The 10128-nt window shown below is 39.9% G+C and overlaps 2 protein-coding genes across 2 annotated transcripts; both read right to left on the bottom strand.

Annotated features, from left to right (window-relative positions):
* Window positions 1-2068: 2068 nt before the first annotated feature.
* LOC121731802 (NCK-interacting protein with SH3 domain) lies at window positions 2069-8566 on the bottom strand. Its single transcript, XM_042121439.1, has 10 exons — window positions 8091-8566; window positions 7698-7882; window positions 7103-7397; window positions 6426-6628; window positions 4967-5200; window positions 4677-4799; window positions 4094-4277; window positions 3512-3733; window positions 3183-3355; window positions 2069-2707 (listed from the first exon to the last, which is right to left on the bottom strand). The coding sequence occupies exons 1-10, from the start codon at window positions 8113-8115 to the stop codon at window positions 2516-2518; spliced, it is 1836 nt and encodes a 611-aa protein (XP_041977373.1). The 5' UTR covers window positions 8116-8566; the 3' UTR covers window positions 2069-2515.
* Window positions 8567-9309: 743 nt separating this feature from the next.
* On the bottom strand, window positions 9310-9856 carry LOC121731803 (lebocin-1/2-like). The gene has a single exon (XM_042121440.1). The coding sequence runs from the start codon at window positions 9830-9832 to the stop codon at window positions 9362-9364; it is 471 nt and encodes a 156-aa protein (XP_041977374.1). The 5' UTR covers window positions 9833-9856; the 3' UTR covers window positions 9310-9361.
* Between the last annotated feature and the right edge of the window lie 272 nt (window positions 9857-10128).

Raw genomic sequence — 10128 nt, forward strand, 5'->3', positions numbered from 1 at the left:
AAATAAACATACGAAGCTTGTCGAAGTTTAAAATAATAATAATAGCTCCCACACCGGTTTCGGTGACGGTGGCCGGTTTCATTGAAACCAGGCCAGCTACGCAGGAGTAATTTTATAGTGCCCAAGTGTGTGCGCAGTACACAAGAGCGCTCTCTATTCCTTTACTCTCATAACCCAGTGGGACGGAAGACCGACACGACCGGCGAGAGATCGGGCGCAGGACCGACTTTTTTACACGCCCATCCGACGCATGGATCATCTTACTTGTCAGACAATCAGGTGATCAGCCTGCATTGTCCTAACCAAACTTGGAAATAACATGTTTCCAACGCGGGAATCGAACCCACGACCCGAGTCAAGAGCCGCACTCTATACCACTAGACCACGATTTAAAGTAAATAGATTAAGTATATGTGTGAACATTCTTAAATTACTAAATAAAATGCAGTTTTGGAATTTATTTCAAACGCAACAAGTAAAATTACTTGTGTTATTCAGAGTAGTGGTAAGAGCAAAATAATAACTATAATGATAAATAAAGACCTGAACACCAATCAATAATAATATATCACGTGATTTACAAGATATCCACGAAACAAAGCCGCAAGACGCAAGTTTGCGTACATATTTACGACGCGACCGCAAATGCTTCTGTCTCTTTCTTTTTTGTCTTATTCGAAAGAGATAAGACATCTAAGCGAACTTACGAAAGCACTAGATTATTATCTACCTAATAAAGAATCTAATTAAAAAACCTATGCTCCTTGTATTGGCACTGATTTGATCGAATAAAATGCTAATGCAAATTAAATTTAACCTAACTAATATCTTAATCAAATCCACTAGCCATGCGAGGAATACCTAGTGTAGGCCTTTGGTCTCTCAACTTTATAGTGACTTTATATTTTATCCGATCCACCGTAATATAATAATTATCATAATAGGATTATTCATAGTTTTATTAATTCGATATCCATCCCCACAAAAAACGTCTGTTAAGACCGTTCAGTTGTCTCTGAAGTAAAAATCATTCGAATGCTTAGAGCCAAGTCATAGGGGCATGCATAGCAGCTGCAAGTCAAAATGATTTTAGTGTTTTCCAGAAAGTATCATTTTCTTACTTACAGCAAATACAATAAAACATATATGCGTTACAAGCGAAGTTTCGATTTTTTTTGCCAAAAATTTGACATTGACATTTGAAACTTATTAATCGGGACTTACCGCGACTTATTCAAAGTCTTAATAGTAATGCTACTACGAATACATATTTTTGGCGACGTTTTGTGTTGTGTGTCGCAAACCTACTGACTCTAAATATATTGGAACACAAATGTTGGACAACTCGAGGGTAGTCGAAGATCAGACCGCCCGGTGCAAACGAAGACGTCGCGCTCCTGCAGTCCCCTTGTGACCACGGCCGAAACGTCAAGAAAAAGTATGTACTCGTAGTGCATTACTATTTGAATAAGTCGCGTTAAGTCCCGATTAATAAGTTTTAATTATAATGCAACGCGAAAGTTTAAAATGTTATTGAAATTTGATATATAATTTCGGATCTACGCTAAAGGCGAGATCGCACTAAGCGACGTGGTGATTAATTAATTTGCTAAGCGACACTACACTGCCGCGGAGCGGCGCCACACTTTACGTTCTGTAATATAACTGATGTTTACCCTGGCCGCACATTATAAGAATTTCGGTTAAGAAAAATTCGGACGCCCGTCGGAACGCACTCTGCTCATAATATGTTTTGTTGTGGACCCCGTATACCACAGAAATAAATCAAGATAGAACGGCTAAGCGGTGGAGTACGCGTGTTTCAATCTTGCTCTGTCGTGCAAGATTCATTGAACGTTCATTCAGTCAGCGCGCACGTCTCGACTTGATTACACTGGAGCGGTTGTGCAAAAATGCCTCATTATGCAGTGTCTAATTGTAAAAACATAAGTACGAAAGTGAATCGGTCAAAAGGAGGTATTTCTTTCCACGGGTAAGTTATTTGTTCTAACTAAAAGCAAAGCAAAAATTGACACGAGTGATTCCTTAGTAACGCACGCGCGTCGCCGTTCTATCTTGATTTATTTCTGTGCCGTATACTGTCAGAATTCTGACGTGTCTGACGTCCGATTCGGATGAGTGTCAGATGCCGTCGATCGGATGGCAGAAATATTTCTGATCAGAAATTCGGATCGCGCCCTCTCTATACATTTTGTACTAAACTCGAACTCGCCGGAAGGAAATTTCTTATAGGTGTGCGGTGTGGTGGTCCGGCGGGCGTCCGAATTTTTCTGATTAGAAATTCTTATAATGTGCGGTCGATCTCCGCTGCCACTTAGTGCGGCTTAGCTCATAAATAATATTTCGCCGTAACATGTCGCGTAGTTCCGGTGCAGCGTAAAGTCGCTTAGCGCGTCTCGCCGTAAGGCAGCGTTAGTTCCGATTTTATTCAACACAACTTGACACTGACTCCTTGACATGTCACACATTCGACTACTAAACAATAGCACTCGCCTTAAGCCTTGAAGTATTGCGGGAACTCATTAGATATGGCTCTCACTAGGGCTTGGTCTGCGCGGCTGGCATCTCCCTCCTCGCAGAAGATCCGCGCGAAGCAGCGCAGTAGGTCGTCCCGCCGGTGTAAGTGGGCGCCGTAGTCGGTGTTGCGGATGATGCCTTGCAGCATTCGCAGGTATTGTTGACGCCTCTGGAATATTATAGTTAGAGTTTAGTAGAAGTAAGTTTGAGGGATATGGATACAGTTTTTAAGGACTTAACAGAGTGAGGAGACATCGTTTTAAGAGGATTTGATACGTTACAGTAGTAGTAGTTTACGAATTCGTCTTTTTTTCGTATTGCTGATGTTTCTGGAATGTTATGGTGAGGGTTTAGTAGAAGTAAGTTTAAGGATATTCTAGAATCTATATCTAATCTGGGGATATAGTTTTAAGGACTTAGTAGGGTGAGGAGACATAGTTTTAAGAGGATTTGATACGTTAAAAGTCGTAGATTAAAAAAATGATACAAAAACTTGGCAAAACATCCAATGCCAGCATCTGGTAAGTCATCTCTGGCAGATGGCGTTTTAACAATCAAATAATGTTTATGAGACTATTATTTCACTCTTAACATTAGGTGCGTTGAGAGTGAAGTTACACAGTCAGACTCCTGGGGGCTATTACCTCATCCCCCGGCGACAGGTCGGCCAGCTGTCGCACGATGATGTCGACGGCGACCTTCACGTCGTTGGTGTAGAAGTGGTCGGCGGTGCGCTTGCGGCTGAACAGGTCGATGCCGAGTTTGAGTACGGAGTGCGTCGGCGCTGGCTCGTGGTCGAATATACGGACTGGGTCCTCTAGAAATGTGAAAAATAATGAATAAAATATTGTTCACTCACCATAATCATCTACCATGAAGTCAAGATTGTGCTGGTAGAGGTCAGAGCCAGCTTAGACAAAGTGGTTTTGAATATCTCTATCGTGTTAAATAAAGGATAAGTAAAAGAAATAACCTTCACGATTAATAAGCAGCAGTATCTTCTCACAGAACGTCTTAGCATTATCACGAGTCTCCAGCGCATTCAGTAGAATATTCTCAACCGGGTTATCAAACTGGAGGTTGTAGGCCAGGAGCAGGGTGAGGAAGAGATCCGGGATCTGTTCATCTACGTCCGTCTCCGGGGGCTCCTCGATCAGCTCTAGGAGGAATTGAGCAAACTCCATTCCCAGTTGTTCTGGAAACGAGAATTTTAGTGTCAGTTATATTCAGTATATTGTCTTTACCTAAAGATAGTGTTGTCATAATAATGGTAAAAGTCCATTGTGATTTGTGTTAGTAGATAAAGTTGGTTTAACGTTTTTCTTCTTTTCCGTTAACCAAAGACTATAATCATTGTCTAATTTAAAAAGTTGAACTGCATTGAAACTCAATTTCACTGTATTTAATACGTTTACAGTTTAAATACAGCTACTAGATACGGTGAATACTCCAATACTCACTATCTATTAGCATTACTATTATCTATTAGCATTAGAAATTGTACTTCTACTACTGTATCAATAAAAATCCGCCTTCAGCGTCACAGTGTAGTTACCGAAGTGCGGCACGGGCAGGCGGTCCGCCATGCTGAGCAGCATGGACAGCAGCAGCGCGGAGTGGCTGAGGCGGGCGAGCGCTCGCGGGTTGTCGCGCATGTCACGCGCCAGCTCCGGCGGCAGCGACGACAGCGCCAGCGTCGCCAGCGCCGTGCGCTCCAGACCGCACATTACGCCGAACGCCTGACAAATACAACATGATTAAGGGCCGCGCTACACCGGAATGGCAGCGGCGCGGCGAGCACTTTCAGTGTCATAATATGATTTTAAACTTTATCTTCATTATTGTAATACATAGTATCGCTTGAAAAGTCTACCGGCCGCCGGCGGCCGCGATTTCTCAAACGATACTATGTATTAATGAAGATAAAGTTTAAAATCAAATGACACTGAAAGTGCTCGCCGCGCCGCTGCCATTCCGATGTGGCGTGGCCCTAATAATCATCAATCATCATCATCATCCGCACGCACTATTGGTGCATGGTAGTGGAAGCTCTGGATTAACACATGGAGCCAATAAAGAATAGTCCATGTTATAGACTATTTTTTATCCCATAAAAGGTCAAATAGTTGTAGTCTCACCTGCAGCAGCAGTTGCCTCAGCGGCCACCTCGTCTCCATCTGGTAAAACTGCACGAGCGTCGTGACGTACGCATAGCGGTGACTGCTCAGCACGTGCTGCGATATGTTCACGTCCGCGTTCGACTGGAATGTTTGAATGTTCGATGTAAAATTCAAATGATAAAACAAAATTAAATTAAGTATACAAAAAATATCGTAAAGCTGTTTCTTTTTTAAATATTTTAACTGCTTTACAAGGCAGTCACGGGAACTGTCTGAGGTGGTACATTATAATAATATTGTACAATTACCATAACGGAAATCAACTCTAGCAGTTGCGTCTGTATGTCGTGTGCGTCGTCGTGCAGCGCCCAGCCGCGCTGCTGTGCGTCGTTGGCCGCTTTGGACAGTGCGTTGAGAGCCGTCATCATGCGCAGCGCGTCGGGAGCCGCGTCTATGGCATTCTTGGGGCATGTTATGTTGCTGTTGGCTTCCCGTAGTAGAGCATCTATTATGGACCTTGCTGCACCACCGGGTAGGAATTCCTAGAAAATATTTAGTTATTGTATTATATCGGTTAGTTCAGACAGAACAGAATGGAAAGAAATGGCCTTTGCCAAAGGGCAAACAGACCGAGTATATGGTACTACTGACCCGCTAGAGTCAGCGGGTTAAGCTAAAAGAAAAATCCAACAAGTCTGAAAATAAAGGCTATAAATAAATTGGTTAGTTCCCGACCTGTCGCAGGCATCATAGTGTCATAAACATTCCTAAAAGACTTATTTTTTAATCATTGGGAAATAAAACATTTTTCATTCCTTTGAATATAGAAAGTACTTTCGCTTCTCTAGCTAAGTATATAAGAATAAAGGATATGTTATATCTAACGAGCAATTCTTGTATATATATATATAATTGAAATCTCGGAATCTGCTCCAACGATTTTCATGAAATTTAGTATATAGGGGTTTCGGTTTCTAAATCGATCTAGCTAGGAATCATTTTTAGAAAATATCTTTTTATTCGTGTTTTATCGATAATCGATAAACTGAAAAATATGACACTTCCTGACATCTATTGGCAAATAATAATACTATTTTGTGAGCAACTAATTGCTTTAACGACACAACAACAGCTAAAGCTATTCCAGCAGGTGGCATTGTTAAGTAACACGAAGTCAATGAGTGTTTGCTATACTGAGCAAAGCTTGGTCATCCAGGTACACGAGTGTAAATTTCAAGGACGATTGTATTAATTGCTTGTTCTCAGATCATTGACAGTATAATAGCCTCAGCACTCGCCTAATTGAAGTCATAAGGTCATCTACTATCAGAATCAGATGCTGTTACAATACTTACGTTGCACAAGTGATTTTACTAGTCAGGACTACTGAGCAAAGCTTGGTCATCCAGGTACACGAGTGTAAATTTCAAGGACGATTGTATTAATTGCTTGTTCTCAGATCATTGACAGTATAATAGCCTCAGCACTCGCCTAATTGAAGTCATAAGGTCATCTACTATCAGAATCAGATGCTGTTACAATACTTACGTTGCACAAGTGATTTTACTAGTCAGGACTCAGGAATGAGTCACATACTATCCCAAAACATTATGTTACCAAAAAATGGTTGCTAACATCATAATATTATGTTTAAAATTGCTTTTGAACCCGATAATGTTGTAATTAGTGTTATTGAATAAACTCACACTGAAACAATTTCAAAACATATCATATTTACGCTTTAAACCAAAAAGGACTAAAACATACCCTTAATGACACCAGCACTGTCACAACGGCCACTTTAGACATATCATGGCTAAGCTGTGTCTCTCTGCGGACAGCCTGCACTATCTCATATATGGCATTAGGCTTAATGCTGTCGCTACTGTCTTGGCTATCATCTTGGTTGTCCGTGTCGGATGATAGTTGGTTAATCGGTTTGCTGAGCATTTGTTTTTCATGGTCATTTTCTAGAAAAATATTAGAATAACATTTTAAATCTAAATGGTAAAGTCTATTATCTTGTTTGTGTGAATTCTAACATAGTCATGTAAAACCTATATTATAATATAGGATTGTAACATTTCACACTTTATATTACTCTAGATATTTTCTTCTTTAAATTTATTTTTATATATTGGTCAACAAAGTTAATAAAAATTAGGCAAAAAAAATTTTTTCTCACTTCTCAGGAAGCATGTTTGATCAACAAAAAACTTATTATCATAATATAACAATTGAATTGTTTCTATGAATTCCTATGAATGTTAAAAATAAGAATATTAAAATTATAAAATTGTACTTCATAACTTCAAGCCAGGTAGCTAAATTGTAACTATTGCAAGCAATAAAGTTAAAAATTATTGCACCATTTACAGTGTAAGTGCCATTTGTCTGTAAGGGCTATTACACACTTTTTATTAGTAAATATAAAAATTACCTACCACTTGCAATGTTATTTAAATTATGCCCTCGAGACGGAGATTGAGTATTCTGCTTCTCATCAGATATGGGTCTCATGTCAAAGGATGGAGAAACTCCACAGGGTGGAGTGTCATCAAATCTTGGTGGTGGTTTTGGTGCCTGCTGCTTTTTACTTGGTGGCTTCACAAGTGTTTGTATCTGCTTTTTCTTCTCATTCAATCTAGCTAGGAGTTCTTCTTTGTGTGAAGTTGTTGCATTATCTTTTAAACTACTGATACTATCATTTAGGAAACCCAAAAAGAACTCTGGCTCAACCTAAAACACACAATTGTGTTGAATGAGTTACAATACACAGTTAAGGAAAATTAAATTCTTGTAAGGAAAATTATTTTATTAAAAATACATATATTTTAGACTTCCCAAAGCATTAAGCAGGCACAGTGTACACACACACACATAATATACATAAGCAAGATATAATATCATCATCAATTTCTATTTCTAGTATTGTTTCAGTCTCAATCGGCTGCACAGGATTGAACATTTTTAATTACTAGAATTGGCCTCATATCATGGGATGACGTTCATTAGAGTGTCAGTATTAAATAATATTACCTTGACTGCGGCTACGTAATTTGAAGGAACGAAACCGACTTGGCCTTTCCTATTAACGACATACCACCAGTTCCTCTGCTTCGTGTTACTCTGTTGAAGATAAAAGTATTCGCCCTCCACGAAACTGAGGGTCTTGTTCAATGTGGCCTCAAAGTCGAACCGCGCCGTGAGCATTTCCAAATCATCTACGAAAAAGATTTGAAAATGGGTGACCCGTAGTGAAATCGAAAAACTATGCTAAAACTTAAAATAAAAATGTATTTAGAAAACTATCATAGTGGAACACAGTACAATACGTTATTAGGTATTTTTAAGGCAGTAAAACAGAAATAATTTACTTATGAAAGGCTCTAAAACAAAAATTAATTTTATTAAAAAAAAATATAATCTTACCGTTCGGGCTTAGTGCGTCTCCCATTTTGGTGAGAAATAAAAAATTACTATCGTTTGGCCTAATCAAGGACACACTTTATTGTTTGTATTAATTTTATTGCATTTTGTGCACTTTAAAATAAAATTCTGCAATTTCCCACAACAAATCAATGTAAAATTCAAATTGACAATGACATTTACGTACGTCAGTCGCCACATTTGATAATTGTTTTTTTTAACGGTTACCATTGAACAGCAAAATGTTATACCTAGTACAAGCTGTTACAAAAAAGTAAAAATGTGGTAACAAAATAATTTAATTCTGTTATTTACAATTAATTGCTTTTATTTCGTTGAATGAAAGGCGATATATTAAGTAGGTTAAGTAAAGCTTTCATTTACTTGCACTGGACTACTAACAAGACGTGACAACACTTTTAAAGACAAAAATATAATATATTAAACAAGCACATCCAATTTAAACATAACTAGGAATAGGTCTCATTGGTGTCACTGGCGGGCGTCTCGGCTCATATATATTGGCGGTCTACGAAACGGGTTCAACAATATGGATTGTGGTATTTGAAGACTTCTCGCATTGCGGCGGTTGTATCCGGGATGCGTCGCTCCTGTGTCTCTGTTGCCCGATGAATGTCCTCCACGGGCTCCGCCTCCTCGCTTAGCACTCGGCGAGTCCAGGCTACGAGCGTACCTTCTGTCGGGATCCAATCTTACATCGTCAATTAAGTTCGGGATCAGCGGATGGTCGCCGCTAGATGGCGCACGTGGTGCGTCTCCTTTGTACAACCATTGAGGTTCGCTGTCTTCGCGTCTCACTCTTATAATAGGTGGTGATCTAGTCCGTGGAGGTCGATAGGTTGGAAGAATAATAGGTGGTGGTGTCGAAATTGGAAGAATTAAGCGCTGGCCTGCTGCCTCTGCTGCTATAAACGCTAGCACCAGTAGTATTAACTTGTGCATCTTGATTCTTGACTCTCGTGCGTCTTTTGGAACGCAATGGTTAATTCTGACGCGTTCTCAGATTTTCACAGTATTTATACTTAGCGATAAGGAATATTGCGAGACCGGTACTGTCCCGTGGGTATTTTTCTTAGTTGGTACCTAGAATCTACTGTATCTTGGTATTAATAATATTATTATTGCTTACTATTTTTATTAACTAAGTACTCTACCTAGCTTGTTAGTTACAGTTGACATAATAATTTTAATTACAAAAATAGGACTCACTACTAATTTTATTATAATATGATGATGAAAGATTTACATCTAATTTATACATAAATAGGAATAGGTCTCATTGGTGTCACTGGCGGGCGTCTCGGCTCGTATATTGGCGGTCTTCGGAACGGGTTCAACGGTATGGGTTGTGGTATTTGAAGACTTCTCGCATTGCGGCGGTTGTATCCGGGATGCGTCGCTCCTGTGTCTCTGTTGCCCGATGAATGTCCTCCACGGGCTCCGCCTCCTCGCTTAGCACTCGGCGAGTCCAGGCTACGAGCGTACCTTCTGTCGGGATCCAATCTTACATCATCAATTAAGTTCGGGATCAGCGGATGGTCGCCGCTAGATGGCGCACGTGGTGCGTCTCCTTTGTACAACCATTGAGGTTCGCTGTCTTCGCGTCTCATTCTTATAATAGGTGGTGATCTGGTCCGTGGAGGTCGATAGGTTGGAAGAATGAAGCGCTGGCCTACTGCCTCTGCCGCTATAAAAGCCAGCACCAGTAGTATCAACTTGTGCATCTTAATTCTTGTACGTCTTTTGGAACGCAATGGTTAATTCTGACGCGTTCTCAGATTTTCACAGTATTTATACTTAGCGATAAGGAAATTGCAAGACCTGTACTAGGGTAAATATTGTAATACTGTGCCGGTACTTTCCCGTGGGTATCTTTCTTAGTTCCATTTAGTACCTAATATCCCGCTGTTTCTTGGTATTAATAATACTTACCCTACTTACTCTTTTTATTTACCTAAGTAGGTACTTTACGTAGCTTGTTAGCTGTTGTCTCCAAATGCCAATAGAAAAATTGGAGTCA

The sequence above is a fragment of the Aricia agestis genome, chromosome 11 (assembly GCF_905147365.1).
Source record: "Aricia agestis chromosome 11, ilAriAges1.1, whole genome shotgun sequence".
Classification (NCBI taxonomy): domain Eukaryota; kingdom Metazoa; phylum Arthropoda; class Insecta; order Lepidoptera; family Lycaenidae; genus Aricia; species Aricia agestis.

Coding starts and splice junctions, on each gene's coding strand:
- LOC121731802 (XM_042121439.1), bottom strand. CDS start 8,115: ATGGGAGACGCACTAAGCCCGAACG. Junction 3,734..4,093: donor CCTGCCCGTGCCGCACTTCG/GTAACTACACTG, acceptor TCTCGTTTCCAG/AACAACTGGGAATGGAGTTT. Junction 2,708..3,182: donor ACCTGTCGCCGGGGGATGAG/GTAATAGCCCCC, acceptor ATAATATTCCAG/AGGCGTCAACAATACCTGCG.
- LOC121731803 (XM_042121440.1), bottom strand. CDS start 9,832: ATGCACAAGTTGATACTACTGGTGCTGGCTTTTATAGCGGCAGAGGCA.